This window comes from Pseudonaja textilis, chromosome 4, assembly GCF_049901715.1.
Source record: "Pseudonaja textilis isolate UNSWEBS1 chromosome 4, rPseTex1.2, whole genome shotgun sequence".
NCBI classification, from domain to species: Eukaryota; Metazoa; Chordata; class Lepidosauria; order Squamata; family Elapidae; genus Pseudonaja; species Pseudonaja textilis.
The window spans coordinates 63237068-63256401 of record NC_141993.1 but is presented as its reverse complement, the minus strand read 5'-3'; the positions used below and the strand labels follow the sequence as shown (position 1 = coordinate 63256401).

Genomic DNA, 19334 nt, shown 5'->3' with positions numbered 1-19334 from the left:
TTGTGTTGAGCGGCTGCGGCTCGCAGCGCTTCACTTTCCCCTGTAGCTTGCTAACCAAGCGGCTACAGACGCTTGTCACTTTCGCTCTTGCTGACCGAGCTCTCCGGCGGCGCGGCTGCGGCTCAGCGGTTTTAGTGATTTCAGCTGTTGCAGATTGCCTCTGGTAGCCATCCCACCTTCGTCGCCAGTGTTGTAGTTGAGCAATGAGAGGCTAGACCAGGGCATGGGTGCAACAAGACTTTATTGAAGCAATAAAGGACTGAACGTGTTAACCCTGCCTGGAGCAGGCTCACAGCGATCAGCGGCTGGCCGGACCCCGCAGCTGGCTTTTATAGCCGGCCGTCGAGGGAGGCCAGCCAATGAGGGGCAGCAAACGCCCCCGCAGCATGAACGGACCTGGGTGGGGACTTTGGCAAGTTCCAGGGACATAACAGGTACCACTTCATAGTGCTTTACAGTCCTCTTTAAATGGTTTACAAAAGTCAGCATGATTGCCCCCAACAAATTGGGTCCTCATTTTACTGACCTCGGAAGGAGGGAAGGCTGAGTCAACCTTGAGCACTGGCAGAATTAAATTTCTGGCTGTGGGCAGAGTTTTCCTGCAATAATGCAATCTTACCACCGTGCTACAATGGCTCTTATATACAGTGTAGAAGATTTTTCAAATTCTGTAATATGAATTTACAGCATCATAGGGTTGTATTGTGAGGAGAATAAGAGAGGAAAGTATGTTGACTATGTTCACCTTCTTGAGTTATTTCTAAAATAAAAAAATGGGATAAAAATAAATAAATTAAATAAATAAGATATGCAGTCTAATTTTACCTTTCGGTCCAGGAAGCCCTTTAGGGCCAGGAATTTGTTGTCCTGACGAACCTACATAATGATATATATTTTTTATTTCAAAAGTAAATTAAAATTTGAAAGGCACTATATTACAACAGTATTAATAAGAAATATGGCTGAATGTTATACTGAAAATTCATATTCTGAAGATTCATAAACAAAAACAAGTTTTTCTATGAACTCATTCAATAATGTTCTTTCTTTCTTTCTTTCTTTCTTCCTTTCTTTCTTTCTTTCTTTCTTTCTTTCTTTCTTTCTTTCTTTCTTTCTTTCTTTCTTTTTCTTTCTTTCTTGATAAATTTATTTAGCAAAGGAGTTACTTGCTTAACTAGTTCCAACATGGCTAATACATATTGTGATTTACACATTTCTGCAAAGTAGTTCCAAGTTGCTTTTAATAAATATATAACTGGTTGAAATTCTTGTTCCACGAAGTATTTCAAATACTGTACATTTTAAAAGTACAGCATTAAGAATAAATGAAATCCCATTTTTATGTTCCTTAACATCTTTACAATATTATTTGCTAAATAATGAGAAATAGACAAAGTACTTGAAACAGTTTTGCATCCGGCATCTAACAACAATAACAATCAATTCAAATAATGTCCAATATAGAAATTATGTGGTTAAAACCGCTCCAAACTCGATTGCAGAAAATACGACTTCAGCAACAGAGTGGTCAACACCTGGAACACCCTACCTGACTCTGTTGTTACAGCCTCAATCCCTCACAGCTTCAACCTCAAACTGTTTACCGTGGACCTCATCCCATTCTTAAGAGGTCCTTAAATGGGTCATACAAAGTGCACCAGCGTGCCTATCGTCCCTATCTTACTGTCCCCATTTATCTGTATTTACTTCCTTTGTTCTTTTTTATGTTCATACTTATACTTGTTATCTTGTACATGTTTGACAAACAAATAAAACAAATAAATAAACATTAGCAAAGGTGTCACTGGTAGCCATTCTTTTTAAATAATCTTCTTAAAGGTTAAGGAACTAAGTTAAATTTGAGCATTTGTAAACAATTAAAATAATTTTGCAGGATATCACAACATCAAATTAGCAATTTTTGTGATAATATGAAAAAGATTGCAACACAATAAAAACCTTGTGCTCCCGTTTCCCCAGGTGAACCATGAGTACCATCATGTCCTTGATTACCCTTTTCACCAACTAATCCACTTTCACCAGGCAATCCAACTGGACCTGAGGAAAATAAATTTTAAGAGGCATTTATTTTATATGCATTTCTGAAAATGAAAAAAAAATCACATTTGCTTAATATCATGGTATAAAAATAATATAATAGGAGAGTGGTTTGCTAAGCAAAATAAATATATTTTTAGAGATGTCGAAACACTGATACTTGCAAATCAAATTTTGTTTGTCTTTGAAACACTGCAGAAAAAAGTATATTGTGCTTCTTTCTAGAATACTGATTGGAAATGTCTCTGGATTATTAAATAGGATATATACCAAGTAGATGATCTTCCAGTTATTCTTCATCATATATATGTGAATACCTAGACTAAAGCGCTATAATATCAATATCATGTTTGGCTTCGAGAACAATTCATAGTAAGCATGCTGGCCACGTCCACACCCAGTTTAGTGAAGGGGAAAAAGTCCCAATATGTCACATGATGCCACAGTGATGACGTGAGTTTGACACCCCTGATCTATGCCATATTCACCAACAAGAGATTTATTCCTACTAACAGCCATGATATCAAACCAAAGAAGACAGTATGGAAATCTATCAGCTAAAAAGCAGTATGCCACATGTTCAATTACTTTGGTTTCACTGCTTCTGTAGATTGCAAAGCTCTGTATCTGTGCATGTATGCAACATGATATATGGTTGATGGATTGCATTTGAATTATGGGCCATAAGCCACCTCTGCTTCTCAACTGTATTATGCATGAGAAACATTTCCCTTTCAGATAAGAGATAAAAGCCGAGAAGAGATAAAATAGATTCTTAGACTTTCATGCTCTCTATTTAGATAGATAAAAGTAGTTAAAAAATAAATGGTTGCGTTTTTCAACAGTGAAAAATGGGGAATGTTCAGAAGAATTTACAAACCTGGATGTCCTTGAACACCATTTTGTCCTGGCAGTCCTTTGCTACCTTTAATACCATTACTGCCTACAGGTCCTGGTTGTCCTATAAATAGAATATAACACATTGACAAAAATTTTAAAAGGTATTGTAAAAGAGAAAGTGAAGTGGATCTATCTTTTTTACTTCACTGAATATAAGTACTTATGAGTTCTCCACATTGCTTAATGTAGCACGGACAATTAAATGCTCTTCTTTATGGCCTCATCCAAACACTCTCCTTGTCCTGATCCTGAGACAGTCTGATAATAATTTTTGAGATCCCATCCTCACAATGTAGCCTTCCTCTAGTTTTCCAATGAAAGGATAGAAGTCTGAGTCAACCTTGAGCCTGGTGCGATTTGAACTGCCAAATTGCAGGCAGCTGACAGTCAGCAGAAGTAGCCTGTAGTACTGCACTCACCACTGCACCATTATGGCTCAGTGCTATTGAGTGCTAATAATCATTTCAAACTGCAGGTGTAAACAAAGGAACAGTACAAACTTGCATCTGAACTGTCTATACACCATAATCCATATATCAGCTGATATTCTTTTATAGAAGAATACTAGATGCTGCTTGAGTATAGTTTTAAAACTCTCAGGAGTTATTTTGTTTTAATGCTTTGCTTGATGTCTAAATAAGTATGAACTACTGGTGTCACCCCAACTTTTTTTGTACTCCTCAGAACCTAACATAATTGAGTTTAAAAAACTAATATAGTTACCTGCCATTTTTAGGAAAAAACATGAAACCTATAGGATTAGTTCCAAAACAGTATGTCTTAATTAAAAAGCAAAGGAAAAAATATATAATCTATAAATCTTTTGTTGACAAAATATTCTCAGGTCTGTGAACTGGCCTCTTACAACCCTCAACCCACCAAGCTTTTAAAGTTTTGTCAACAAAAGATTGCTCCTACCATTCTATTTTACCTGTAATTCCTGGTAAACCAGTATTGCCTCTGTTTCCAGGTAGTCCAGGTTCTCCAATAAGACCTGGGTGGCCTGGTGATCCACGTGTCCCTTTTCTTCCCCTCTCTCCAGGAAGACCTGGATTACCCTAGCAAGTAGCAACAAAATAAAATAGTAACTAAAAGATCAACGAAGGAACCCTACCTGATACAAGGAAATTATAACCAGCTTTCTCTACCTTAGGTCCTGGGTTTCCTGGAGGCCCAGTGCCAGGTTTAGGTTCTCCTTTATCCCCTTGAATACCAGGAAATCCAGCGGGGCCTGCTATACCTGGTAAACCAGGCACACCTGAAGAACCTTGCTGCCCTTTTGAACCTGAAACAACATCAACATTGAAATGGTTTTTTTTTCCTTTGATTTATTTGAAACTTCAGTGAAGATCCCAACCATCCAAAATCACCAAGTTTACTAATGCAAATATTAAATGAGATGTATGTTCTAATCTGATCTCCAAATCCTTGGTTATAAAATCTGTCAAGACCCATGTGAAGCTACTGCCACTCTTTGTTGCTGTTGTTATTTAGATACTTTAACAAGTTTACCTGCCATTCCCATGTCCCCTCTGTCTCCTGGAACTCCTGGCAATCCATAGATTCCAGGAATTCCTGGAAGTCCTTTAGCTCCTTTAGCTCCTAAAAAGATAACCGATGTTGAAATTAATTGTATAGAATTAAAATGTGATTGACAAGTCTTTATCATAGTCATTACAGTGTCTTTTAGAATATTTCTGATAAGAAAAAAAAAGTAGCCCTCAATTGTTGTTTTTTCTATTGCTTCCATTCTTCCAGTTTGTCTTCATTGAGTTATTATTCCGAGAACAATTGCTACCTCTGGAATAGAATAATAGTTAGATAGTGGGAGAAGTCTGATAATGCAGACATTTGAATTCATATTTGGACCAAGTTAATATGAGATGTATTGATAGAGATGTATTCATAAGCAGATTGCTCCTTTTATTAAAATCCCAGATATGCAATCATTGATGACTATCTGTACATCATACCAAGCCGTTGCATAAACACACATAGAGTCACAGAGACATAGTGTTAATTAGCTCTTGGTTTCCTGCCCAGCTAATATAATCTGAGATCAAAGAAAACCTACATACCTGGAGGCTGTAGAGTACCTGGTAGTCCAACAGGACCCACACATCCTTGCACACCTTGCTGACCCTTTTCTCCCTTGAGTCCTGTTCTTCCAGGAGGTCCTATGGTGTCAATGAATAGAATTAATTTTTTTAAAAAAAACAGTATCTTCTTGCTTCAGAATAATAGGCAGAAAAAAAGGCTGCCATGAAATGGTGAATTCGTAGTATAATTTGCTAATTTGTTTAACTATTTACATTTTAATGATAGTATCCATACATTATAACACCACATAATGAGTTTATTTTGTCCTAGTTGTATGAACTTAGCTGCTGACATTCATAAAACACTATTTACAACCTTGGTTTGTTCAATAAATAAGTGGTTAAATAAGTATATGAGAACCAAGCTATATCTATTCAAAACTCTTAAATATAAAATGTTTTTTCACTTGTAATAAATTTTAGAATATGTGAAAATGTTGCTCAGGGTTATATTCTAAGATGGGAGCCATATAATCTTTTGAATAAAAATAAAATGGAACAGCACAATCCATCTCTGTCACAGAGTCTCAAAGCACATTGTCTTCTTTGGAAAGTGGTTCCAGAATGATGAAATTTCCAGTGCAAAAGTGGTAGGATGGCATTTAATCTTTCCTGTTCCACTTTTCTACTCTCCTCAATTTATGTTATAGATCTGAAAGCGGGGGGGGGGGAATGCAGTTTCAAATCTTGGTAAGTAAAGATAATGGATTAAATACCATTTTTGACAGTGTTAGTTCTATTTTGTAAGAAGCAACAACTAATCACTATAGAATACAGTGAACGCAGAATGTATATTTCATTATGAAAACCTGCAGAATGTGTAGCATAGTGATAGTATAGCTTTATACCTTTACTTCCTCTCTCTCCTTTATCTCCATAGACCTTTTTGGATTCTGATAGCCCAGGAGGACCTTTATCACCTGGTTCACCTTTTTCTCCCAAAGATCCTTTCCTTCCTTTTGATCCTGGAAAACCTGGAGAACCTAGAAATAATAAATTAGGATGAAAATATTTTTGCCACTGGATTCAAATGCTAAATGAGACTGAGAGTTTCAGGAAGCTAAGAATACAGAGTTGGGTGTTTAAACATTGAGTCCAATTTCTTGGAAGATAAAAAATCTATGCTTGAATATATCTAGATTTCAGAGTACAGGGTGATAGATGAAAAACCCCAATGGTGGGTATATTCCTATTCTCTATCTTTTAAAACTTCCTTCCTTCCTTCATTTTCCAGTTGAAATTTTTCTGTTTCATCCAGTTGAAACTTTTCTGTGGCATCCAAAACTGCGGGATGGGGGTGGGGAACGCAACTAGAGGTTTCTGTTTTGGGAACATATTGGCTTCATGCCTAAATATTTAATGACAAAAACAGTCTTGTTCCATTTGCTTGTTTACAGAGATTTCATAGGTTCATTTATTGATTTAATTTTCAAACAATTATATTAGAGGAAATAGAAAGGAAATTTGGAATACTCATGATGGCCTTGTTATACTGTAAGCATTTTTTTTTACCTCTGTAATACTTGAATATATCTAGATTTCATTTGTTTTTTTATGTCCCATGTTTCTACAGTACATACAGAAACAGATATACAAATAAAAGCAATAGGACTATTATTAAACTCTTCCAAAAGGCTTGACTGAAGATAACAATCTAGTTTTCCCCCCTGTAGGGGAGTAAGTAGGAAGGAAAGTAAATTCCCAAGAGAATGTCATCCATTCTCCTTCTGTGTTTCCTGGGGGTGACGTAAATGATGTCAAAAACCTGGAAAGCTTCTAAGAACAACAAAGAAATGAAAAGTTACCTACAACCAATTATATCTACTTGTAGACTGAGTTTTCATGCAAAAATCCCATTCCTCATTTCAATGCATAGGGACTACTTGAGAAATAACATGACAAATTATGCCGAAATGAAACTAGTTAATTAAACTACTATGTTGATGGGAAACAAGTGTGATTCTACTGACAGGTCTTAGTATGACTCCTGTGTGCCTTTCATCAGTTCAAATAGTATGGACTATGGGGTAATATTTTAGAACCAGAGCCCCAGGTAAGGCAAACACTGCACAACTTACCTCTGCCTCCAGGGATTCCTGGATTTCCAGAGACACCAGGCAATCCAGGGCTACCCACGTGTCCCATCAAACCTCTTTCTCCTCTGAAACCTACCAGAAGTGAAGCAAACACATCCATAGATATAAGAAGTATTGCCCAGACACTCAAAGGCTTTGTATGACCTTTGAAAGAAACCCAATTTTTACTTTAAAAAGAACCCCATCATTTGCATATATGTTAATAGTATAACATGACCTTTATTAAACGGCAATGAATACATTAATTATATCAAGATTAATCTTGCTTAAGGAACATTTACCTGGTGTGCCTGGCTTTCCTGGCTTACCACACTGTCCTTTGACGCCAGGCAATCCTTTATTTCCTCCAGGGCCTTGTGATCCAGGAAGTCCAAATCGTCCTGGAAATCCTGGGATATCTAATCCTGGAATACCTGGATCTCCTTTGGCCCCTATTGTTCCTCTGCTACCTAAAATAGCATACATTATCCGATTCGCATTTTCAGAAAAGAAGAGGCTTCCTTTTATCACAAATGAAGGATTACATTAGCATTTCTATATAAAAAAAGTAGAAGTCATCCTTTCCTGTGTGGTCACAGAGCCTATTAACAAATTTAAAAAGTTTGTTGTAATATTTTATAATAGAAAATTTCTTACAGTCCTGACAAGAAAAAGCAACCAACTCCAATTTCATTGGACCATCAGATTCATGTTGAAAAAGCAGACCATCCCTACACTGACTTTTATCTTTGGATTGTTTCTATAAAGTGTTAGTAAAAAGCAGGAGCAGAATAATTTGGCACATCACTGACATTACATTAATAAAGTATGAATCTTCTGCCTTAATAGCATATTAATTATTGTTGTCTGTTGAAGAAAAAAACAAGATCCCAAACCAGTGGTGGGATTCAAATTTTTTTACTATTGGTTCTGTGGGCATGGCTTCGTGGGCATGGCATGGCTTGGTGGGTGTGGCTTGGTGGGCATGGCAAGGGAAGGATACTGCAAAATCCCATTCCATTCCCACCGCATAAAAGAAGTTCCAGCCGATCAGCTGGGACTAGGGAGGCAGAGAATAGATGGGGGCGGGGCCAGTCAGAGGTGGTATTTGCCGGTTCTCTGAACTACTCCAAAATTCCGCTACCGGTTCTCCAGAAGTGGTCAGAACCTGCTGAATACCATCTCTGATCCAAACTAAAACAGTTATTTTAGTCATTCGAAATATAAAAACTATAAAAAACAATAATATATCACATAGAATTTCCCTGTTGGCGAATCACCATTTTCTGTAAGTACTACAATTGTCTGCTCTTGCCCCAGCATATTTTCTGCAAGTATACAAAGCAATACTACCAGAGAAAATCTATGGTTTGAACCTATAATACAATTGATTTAGGAACACTAGATGGTTGATTCATCAGAGTGCTCATTGCATGATCTTTGTGGGCAATAATATTGTCAATTGTTTGCCAGGCTGTGCTTTAGGGAAACTACTGTATTTTTAAAAAATTGGCATGTATATACTAGAACAAATTACATTGCAGCCAACTTTTTGTGCTAGTGAAAGAAATGACTATTATGATTTCTTTCATTTGATTTTTTCTAATTTATTTGGGTTAGATTTTTATATTCATAACACTATAATAAAATGCTAAATATTTCATTAATTTGACTTACACTAAATTGACTTACAATGCCCTCCATGTTTGAATATAACTGTTATGTACCTTGCACAACTGATATTAGGAACAGATTAGGCTATCAGAGGACTGTTTATTATATATCATACTATTAAATTTTTAATACATTATTGATATATCAGTGTTACCATATTTGTACATCATTACCTTGTGGTCCCATTACTCCACATTGACCTGGTGTTCCTGGTAAACCAATGAGACACTGGCCCATTTTTCCTGGAAGACCTTTTTCTCCTGGAGCTCCAGGACCTCCAATCTCCCCTGGAAGATATTCATCATATTCAATTTATTTAAAATTAGTACCCTTCCACCTTAATGGTCTCTGTGTCTGTGTCTGTCTGTCTGTCTGTCTGTCTCTCTCTCTCTCTCTCTCTCTCTCTGTGTGTGTGTGTGTGTGTGTGTGTGTGAGAGAGAGAGAGAGAGAGAGAGAGGTGGAATGTAAAAATGAATGTAAAACTATTGATCAAGGCAATAGGAGAAGAAATACTTGAGAAAACCCTTGTACGTTACCATTGGACTCAGAGTCTTCAATATAGTTCAATATTATAAGAGGACAAGGTAATACTTCAACCAGGATATCAGCAATTAGCAATCATTCATCTATGTTCTCCCTAGCAACCAGGTCAGAGCAGTTTCTTATACATAGAAACACATTTCAAGATATTTTGTGACTGTTATTAGAATATATTCCATGGCAGGGTGGGCAAATGTTTTAGAAAAACTTTCCTTTTAAAAGTTAAAACAGGTTGCTTCAAGACAAGGCAGTTGTTTTGCATTCTATGAATATTTTCACCACTCTGGTGTGCCACAATTTTCAGAACAGTGAATTATTATTTGTTACTCTTTGATAGTAAAAAGAACTAGAAATATTTCAGTCCCAAAATACTTTCTTAAATAACTACTCATGTATGATGGACAACTTGAAACAGGTGCTTCTGAATACAGGATGATCAAAACTAACAGGCTTTCACAGTGGCATACTTCAATTAGATTATTTTAATTACAAATAGAAGAGATCAGTCAGTTCCTGCTCAGTTTTTGTGAGTTGCCAAGCAGATTGCTTTGCCTCTGAAAATGTCAGCCATAGTTTGCTAATGAAATGTCAGAATATCAGATAATTATACCATGGCCTACTAGCTCATAAGATTATCACCACTGAATCAAAACTAACGTTCTGCACATCACTTGTTCTGACACTATAGCAGCCATCACCATATGTTATAATAGTGAATTCTACTGCTGAGTATGTCAACATAATTTTGTGAATGTTTCCAGCATAGGTGCTCTGAGATAGAAAGGCTAACTAATCATTTTAGATATGGTCTTTTATCATATAATCCGATTTGGAGAAATGTACCTTTTGGTCCATCAGCTCCTTCAAAACCTTTTTGACCTGCAGGTCCAGGTAAACCTGATGATCCTCTTTCACCCTTTTCACCGAACTTTCCCTCTTCTCCTGGTAAGCCAAGACTTCCATGCTGTCCAGGAATAACTGGACCTGGTTCACCCTGGGGCACAGAAAAAGAAAATGTAATGTTACAACTAAGCATTAAGGGAAACAGGACAATGTTATTGTTAGTAAATCTATTTAGCTTTTTCCATCACAAAAAGCTATGGGACTGGAATTAAGCATTTTAACTTACCTATCTTTCCTCATTACAAATTATTACTTTTAACATTACATATACTGTGTATTTAGCATATTCATTTACATACACAGAACTAAATACATATATATTTCCCTGCTCCCTCCCTTTTCTGTTTATAAAGGGGGTGTCAAACTGGCAGCTGGATGCATCACATGCAGGCCACGCCCACTCTCGCTCTGCGAATGGGAAAAATGTTTATGAAATGTCACATGACAGCAATGTGACATCACTAGTTTGACACCCATGTTGTATAGTAATGCTTTATAAATCCTATCTTCTTTTCTGTCTCTTTCTCTCATTCTCTCTGTATATACAATATATATTCATGTCTTGTTTTTATGTTATGTTGATAGTGCAGCATCACTAATTATAATAGTTAAATCTAATAAAGGAAATATATTAATGGAATGCAGTTGTTCTTACATTAACTTTATTGCGGGAAAATAAAAACATTTGTATCATCTTAAAGTCTAACATACTTATTATAGCACAGCTTTGCAATTATTGATATATACAATATTTCCAAGCAATAAATTGTTAAATCTATTAAGAATTATGTTGCATATTTATTGTATTGAAATATTTTTTAAAGTTCATAACATCAAGAAATGTTGAAGAAATTCTGAACATTGAGAATATGACTCACTGACTTAAATGAACCCAACTTTTAAGCTGTATCACACTTCCCACACGATACAAATGTGGCTATTTCACACCTCTACAATTAAACATTGCAGTTTCCAGCAAGCTTCATCAGAGGATTGAATATAGTCTCAGCTGGGCAATTTATACTAACATTTTTGAAAGTTTTGTTCATGATTACAGGAGCAAGACTTTCATTGTCTGTTGTGGTGGGACAGGATAAGTTTCATTGTCCAACTGAGATGCAGAAAACCACATCTTGTGTTCCTTCCCATCTTAATTTATATGGTCACCCATCTCACAAACAAAAAACTCAGCATAATATAACAGAGCTAAAATCAGTTAAATAGTTATCTCTTTCTAATTGCCAGGACAGGGAAACAAGGAAACAATTCATTCAAAAGGTAACGAACATTTTTCTAGTGAAAAGAAGAACTTGGGGTGACATGATAGCAGTGTTCCAATATTTAAGGGGCTGCCACAAAGAAGAGGAGGTCAACCTATTCTCCGAAGAACATTAGGGCAGAATAAGAAATAACAGATGGAAACTCATTAAAAACAGATCCGACCTTGAAGGAATTTCTGATAGTGAAAAAAATTAACTAGTGGGACACCTTGTCTCCAGAAGTTGTGAGCAAGGGTGGGATGCTACCGGTTCTGTCTGGTTCTAAAGAACCAGTAGCTCTGAAGAGCAGCAGACACTGAACTGGTTCTGTGTTTGCTGCTGTTTGGCTCACCCGCTTGCCTGGGCTCTTACCTGTCCTTTATTTTCTGCTTTTTCAACCTCAGCTGCTTTGCACGGCACAGCTGAGGTTGAAAAAGCAGGAGAAAAGAGGCTTTTCAAATGCTGCGCACCCATGCATAGCACTTTTCAGATGTCTGGGTGGCACAGTTTAAGATTTTTTTACACATGCGTGCAGTGTGCATCAGCCGTGCATGCGTGCATGCGCATGCAAAACATAGTCAGCAAACCGGTAGTAACACTGGTTCAATCCCATCCCTGGTTGTGAGTACTCTATCACAGGAGGTCTTAAAGAGATTGGATAGCCGTTTATCTGAAATGGTATAGGATCTCCTGCTTAAATAGGGGGTTGGATCAGAAGGCCTCTAAAGTCCCTTCCAACTCTGTTATTCTGTATCTCTGCCTATTTTAAAATGCACCTGAATAATTTGTTTCCCTCTTCCCCTTCCCCGTTTGTCTCTCTGTTTCTAAAATAATACATTGTCAAACAAACCTTTTCTCCTGGCACTCCAGGTTTTCCAGGTAAGCCAGGTTTCCCTGCTTTTCCTAGACAACCAGGTATTCCTTTAGGTCCTTGAGTTCCTTTATCCCCTATAGAGAAAATATTATTAAGTGGCTGGTATTTACTAAACTTTTACAATGACTTAGATTTTTATTTAATTTCTTCTAAAGCAGGTTTAGTAAGCATTCAAATACAGACATTATGTAGATTTTGCTAAGTATACATTATAAAATAATATGCAAACTCTTCTTTGCAAATTTACCAAATATCAGTTTTATTATCATAGCAGAGAAAACAAGTATATCAGAATCTCAAAAGTAATGTAAGACAAGGAAAGCTGTTTTTCATTTTTATAGCAAACCTGTGGAACAAATCAGACAGAATTGGATCTTTTAATGTCAAACTGCTATGAATCTGCTTATTGAAAAGGATGTAGCTATAGTATCCCAATGTAGATTATTATAATACAGACCAAATTCTGTCTGATATTTTTATTTTACATAAAATATGTTACCTTTCTGACCAGAACAACCAGGAAATCCATTCTTTGCTAAGCCTGGATCTCCATCTTTTCCAGGAAGACCTGAGTCACCCCTTTGTCCTCTGGATCCCATGTTACCTATCAAAATGGTAACGATCAGAAACCAAAAGGATTCTATAGCTTTAAAACAACTTAAAATAGTTAAAATTATAATGTCGCTAGATTTTCTTGAGTGGTGAAGACACCCAATTCATTGATATCAGGGAAACTACACCCCAAATATATCACTGAACAAAAGATAGTTTTAAAAAAACCTAGTATATGAGAAATTGTATCTCAGATTAAGCTGGGGAAGGGGGCTTTCAGATCTTAGTCATACTTAAATCGATATATATATATATAAAAGCGAAATACCACTCATGCATCATCACAAAATCTCCAGAACTGTAAAGCCTACAAACTTGAAATTTGGCACATATGTTTCTTTTGGCTTCTAAGTGCTCACTAAGAAAGGATTTTTCAAAATGACCATCAGAGCATTAGTATTTCATATATTATTATTAACATGCTCTGATGCTAAGAAGTTCTATTCCCCCTCCCCACCTGAGAAGAAATCTGTTCCAAATGGCAAAACACAAGCAAAGGAGAGGAATTTCAATTTCAGTTTTAGTTTCACAACAGAAACTAGCTTTAGTACAAAACACGCCTAAGCCACAACTAGGCTCCTTGCTGTCTCCTTGCTCACACAGCAAATACTGCTTCAGTTTCCAAACAGCCCTCAACTCTCTCACACACTAATGGGATGCTAGCCATATGAATACCAATGGATGCTGGTAGACAGAGGCACATTTTTTCCCCTTATTTTCCTCCCAAAAAACTAAGCCTAATCAGATAGTTTCATAGCGAAGCATGGGTATAGAGCTAGTAACTATATAGTAGTTGTTTACAGTAATAGGATAAAAATGTTCAGTATAGACTGTCTGGTTTTCCTTCAGAAACATTCCACTCTCTGGATTTGGCTGAGGACTGAATTACATGTTGTTCATATAGCAAGGCAGGTAATATTTTGGCAACTGAGGCATACTTTCTTAAAAATCTCATCTCTGTGATCTACAAGGGATGTAAAAATAATGCAGTGACATCAGAGCTGAGATGTTTAAATGATATAATGAAAATGATGCTACTGAAAATTGGTGGTTTGCTACTGAATACTAACAGTCCAATTTGGAAAGGCAGATGGCAAAAATATGCTCTGGGCTGGAATGGCATAAAAATTTTGCTTTTTTTCTAACTAATGGTGCCGCTAAACCATATATGCCAAATGCTTAATTACAGAGATTACTATCATGAGAGCAAAGCAATTGCCTTAATTTGTAGATATTGGGAAGGCGATTATGGACCTTTAGCCTGTTCTTGAATGTCCTTTTCCTCTCCATGAGATTTTAACAGCATATGACAAGTATTCCTCTTTGATTATTTAAGATAGCTTGCTGCCTCAGTTGTAATGGAAATCATTACCATTTCCAATGCTAGAACTATGATTCGATGCTAGTCCAGACAATTGGCTTGATGATGAAGTTCACAGCCTTTTATGTTGATGCTGAATATAAGATATTCCAACATTTGGCACTATTTGAATAATTCTTACCTCTTCTTCCTTGTAGTCCAGGTGCACCTTCTGGCCCTTGAAGCCCTGGTGGTCCAGGAATTGCCTTTACTCTAGCAGGGTCCCCTTTAGAACCTTCAATATAGAATAGAATAGAATTCTTTATTGGCCAAATGTGATTGGACACACAAGGAATTTGTCTTGGTGTATATGTTCTCAGTGTACATAAAAGAAAAGATACATTTGTCAAGAGTAAAGAATCATAAGGTACAACACTTAATAATAGTCATAGGGTACAATAAGCAATCAAGTCATACTAGGAAACAGTAAATATAAATCGTAAGGATACAAGCGACAAAGTTACAATCATACAGTCACAAGTGGGAGGGTGTGGGTGATAAGGAGCGATGAGAAGATTAATAGTAATAGTAATGCAGACATAGTAAATAGTTTGACAGTGTTGAGAGAATTATTTGTTTAGCAGAGTGATGGCATTCAGGAAAAAACTGTCCTTGTGTCTAGTTGTTTGTATTTTTCAATTTCAGTAAGAACAACAAATCATACTACTTGCATTAAATATATCTTGAATTTATTCAAGCATTTATTCTAGCCTGGTTCTTTTGTGCTTGTACACTGGAATAAAATCTTGTTAATTAATGTCATTCTCAAGTCAGAATAGATGGGTTTTCCATAAGTTCTGAATGATTCTTACTCCTATCTGATCTGGTTGGATGGCGAGATATTCTCTAAAGATATTCTACATAAATACATCAGAAGCAAACTTACATTTTTCAGTAAGAACAATGGAGATGAAACAAGAAACTACATACCAGATACACCTGGTAACCCAGGCAATCCAGGATTTCCTTCAGATCCTTTTGAACCATTCTTTCCTTGGGGTCCATATCCTGGTGGTCCAGTTAACCCTATCTTACCACGAAGACCTGGGCTGCCAACAGGTCCTGGTAATCCCCTGTCACCTTTTGGACCATCTGATCCCTACAAATAATTTATAAATCATTGTTTAGTATGCATTAACTAACTTCCCAAGTAGAAGCTTATGATGACCTCTTTCGCAATGGACACATTAGTACTGGTCCTTCCTTCTCTAAGTTTCACTCAGAATCTCAAATGATCATTCATAAGGACAGCATTGTTATCTGCAATTATATTTATTGTATTTTTACTTAAATATTACAAAACATACTTCTCTGTTTGAGAACCCTGCTAAGGCCTTCATTAAAAAATATTGGTAAGGAGCCAGGAAAAAAGGTTAGTTGGGTCATAAGTAATTCCAAAGCACCAAATCATTTTGGTATTAAAAGTACCAAGGAAGCACATCATGTTTCAAAATCCCTCTTCCCCAAAATACAATAGTTAAAATGGCAGCTAAATAGCAAATTGAGGAAAGGAGTCTAAGGTCTACAATAGTGGGCTTGTATGTAGTCAAAAACTTGTTCATCCACAAGGTTATGTATTGTTGTATGAAGTTTAAATACTGTAGTATTCACAGTAAGCTTGAAAGAAGTGAATATATAAAATATTTTACAATTGCATAAATTATCCAAAACAATGCATTTGGATGCAGCTGTGATCAGCACAGAAATACTGTAACTGACATTATAATGTTATTTTATAAATGTATTTATCTACTTGCAGAGGCTGCCTAACTTCTCAGCAATTGTGGATCACTTGCAAATAAAAAGGGACAACATATAGAAATACAAGCAAATAAAGGGACCTGGCCAATATGAAAAAATATATATCACAAATGTGGAAGGTATGTGAATCTTTGTGGGGGTATCATTTCAGACAGCAGGTGATGCTAAAAAGAAGGCATGCTTATTGTATCTGCAGGGTGATGCTATTGAAACAATAGGACCTGGACTGCAGCCACCATGTCTGACCATACTGGAGAAACAATTGGAGATAAAAAGTTCCTCAGACAGGCAGGCCCCATGACATGAAGAGTTTTAAAAGTGATAACCAACATCTTGAATTGTACATAGAAATAGACTAGCAATTTATTGAACTTGCAAAGCAGTGGGATCATGTCAGCATAATGCAGTGCTCCTATCTTTGTTATCACATTTTGGCCCTGCTGTAGCTTCTAGATGGTCTTCATGGATAGTCCCATGTAGCATACATTACAGTAATCTAATCATGAGGTGATTGGGGAATGAGTATTTGAACATCAAAAGTCAGTAAGAGAAAGTTTAGAACACATTTTTCTTCAGTAAAGTAAATATATATATATATATATATATACACACACATTTTTACATACATACATACATACATTTTTGTTTGATTGTAGAGAGAAGAGAAACATTGCTATTGATCACTACTATTGTTTATAAATTTCATGTTCTTCAAATCCCATAGTAAGATAATAAGATTAAAGGGTTATCACATATATAACATATGTACCTAAAAATAATAATGAACTTTGCAAGAGGTCCAAAGTAATACACCAAGTGAAAGAATGATCATCATGGAGAAAATTTACGGGATCGCAAAAAATCTATAATAACTTGATGGCACATAATCTATCTATCTATTAAATCAAAGAATAGAACAAATGGTAAGATTACCAACCCGTATTCCAGCAGAACCTTTTTTGCCTTTTTGTCCAGGTTTCCCAGGTATTCCATCCAAACCTTTTTCTCCTGTTTTTCCTCTGATTCCTGGTTCTCCATTATCTCCTTTGGGACCTTCTGGATGCATTAAGTTTGCATCTCCTTTTGATCCTTTAACACCTTTGTTTCCTGGAAGGCCTGTAAATCCCTAGACCACATATCATCAACACAATTTATCAATAAAAAGTATATTATGCACCTGAGTTTTGCTAAACTAATATTGTTCTGTAAGCAAGTTATTTCTGTCAGAGGAGACAGGGAAAGTATCCTTAACTATGCTTGCTTGGTTAATATATCCTTAGATGATTGAAATATATTACACTGAGGCTAACTTTAAAATTATTTTGAAATTGCATTTGGTACAAAACAGCACTTTAAAAACATAATTGGACAAAATACTATGACTATATTAAATATGTTTTGTCAGCTGCACTGGCTCTTAGTTAACTTTCATGCCCACATTTTATTTTGTTAATATTTAAACTTAAATTATTTGGATTAAGTTGAGATAGATTTTGTCCTGCCTTATAAATCTTACAGATTTCAGAGTTCCAACAGCAAGTTCTAGAATAAATGAAATAAACCAGGGATGTCAAAATGGATTTCTTCGAGGGCCGGATCAGCATTGTAGTTCTCCTCTGCGGGCCAATGGTAAGGGATGGGGGGCGGGAGGGGGGGCGGTAAAATGGATGTCTCCTGTAGCACCCTGCCAGCCAAAATGGCACCCCACCCTGCACCTCATTTTCACCCTCCATAGCCTCCTGCAGCACTGAAAACAAGCCATGTGGCCCATTTGGGGGCCAGGTTTTGGATGTTTTCAGCCCATTGTGCCCCTGTTTTTCAACCCATTTTTCAGCCTGTTTTGGGCCCATTTTCATCCCATTTCTGGCCAATTTTTTGTCCATTTTGGGCCATTTTTTGACCTTTTTAAGCCCATTTTTGGTCCATTTTTCGGCTTAGTTTCGGCCCGCTTTCAGCCCATTTTATTGGATCTGTTACAGCCACCAGAGTGTTTCAGGAAAGTGAAAACGAGGTATAGAGGGATGCATGTGGCCCATTTTAGCTGACTTTGGGCCAGTCCCTTGATATTTCCAGGCTGGCCCCTCATGCTTTAAGCACCCAGTGGGCCGGATCTGGTATGCAGACCTTGAAATAAACGAAACCAACTCTAATTTTGATGGTGGACAAGTAGGGAACAGTCTACTGTTTACAAAAATTTTCTGGGGAACTTTACTAACAGGTCTTTAAAATAATTTGACCTGATATTTTCAATTTAATATGTGTCTGTAGAGCTCCATGATCTATCAATACATTGATGCATTTGGCTCAGAAAATCCCCACTGCTTAAAACTGTAATTACATTACATATAAAAGAGGTTCAATAACAAACTTACTTGATCTCCAGGAGGCCCTGGATGTCCAGGAGATCCTGAGAATCCTTTAGGACCAAGTATTCCTTCCACACCTAGAATAATTGTATACCTATTCAATTGTATACCTATTATCTTGTAAGCAATTGACAAACCAAATAAAATAAATAAACAAACAAATAAATAAATAAATAATGAAAACACTAAGATTTAGAAATAACTTAAATTTAATTAAAAAAAACCACGATAAAGCTCCTGAACAAATGCTACCACTGTTGATAAAGTTTAAGCAGATAATAACAGATTGGACAATGAACAGGAAAAATTAAAGTTGATCATAAAAATATTAATATATTTAATCCCTTCTAAGAATATAAGGCATTGGCATTAAAATATCCTTAGACAATACCATGTTTGAAAATTTGAAAATTCTTATTTTTTCTTTAGATGTGTTGTGGCAGCATGTTAATATATTATGCATGGCAGCATTTTAATTATTTTTTTCAGGACTATTTAATGTACATTAGCCAAAGCAGAAGACACTCCTCCTGCTTTAAATGTGGCATCGATCTGAAGGTTTGGCACAATTGTATCCAGGGCTGCCCTGTTATTCTCTGAATTAGCAGAACCAGATTGCAAGATTTTAGGTGACACCTGAATAGCAGTAAAATATTAGAGTTTTCAGCCTCTCTTTTAAGCCAACTAGTAGAAATCCAGACTTTCAAAGCCCAGAGTTGATACTTCTTGTTCAGATGCTTCATATGAGTCTACTAAAGGCATCCTTTTTACATTGTATTCCTACCAGTGCCCAGAAGCTTTCTGATCTTACATTTTTGTTTGATTGATTACGTCATTCCCTTTACCAAACAAT

At 36.3% G+C, this 19334-nt stretch overlaps 1 protein-coding gene across 1 annotated transcript in view; it reads right to left on the bottom strand.

Annotated features, from left to right (window-relative positions):
* COL4A3 (collagen type IV alpha 3 chain) overlaps positions 1–19334 on the bottom strand; it is a 68994-nt gene that overhangs the window by 16137 nt on the left and 33523 nt on the right. Inside the window, exons 24-41 of the mRNA XM_087933222.1 lie at positions 18488–18558; positions 17053–17241; positions 15285–15453; positions 14497–14589; positions 12882–12986; positions 12359–12456; positions 10190–10340; positions 8980–9093; positions 7435–7602; positions 7136–7225; positions 5906–6040; positions 5037–5135; positions 4471–4560; positions 4107–4243; positions 3890–4016; positions 2939–3019; positions 1960–2058; positions 826–876 (exon numbers count right to left, since the gene is read on the bottom strand). Coding sequence (XP_087789348.1) covers positions 826–876; positions 1960–2058; positions 2939–3019; positions 3890–4016; positions 4107–4243; positions 4471–4560; positions 5037–5135; positions 5906–6040; positions 7136–7225; positions 7435–7602; positions 8980–9093; positions 10190–10340; positions 12359–12456; positions 12882–12986; positions 14497–14589; positions 15285–15453; positions 17053–17241; positions 18488–18558 — 2067 coding nt within the window. The remainder of the gene's footprint in view (positions 1–825; positions 877–1959; positions 2059–2938; positions 3020–3889; positions 4017–4106; positions 4244–4470; positions 4561–5036; positions 5136–5905; positions 6041–7135; positions 7226–7434; positions 7603–8979; positions 9094–10189; positions 10341–12358; positions 12457–12881; positions 12987–14496; positions 14590–15284; positions 15454–17052; positions 17242–18487; positions 18559–19334) is intronic.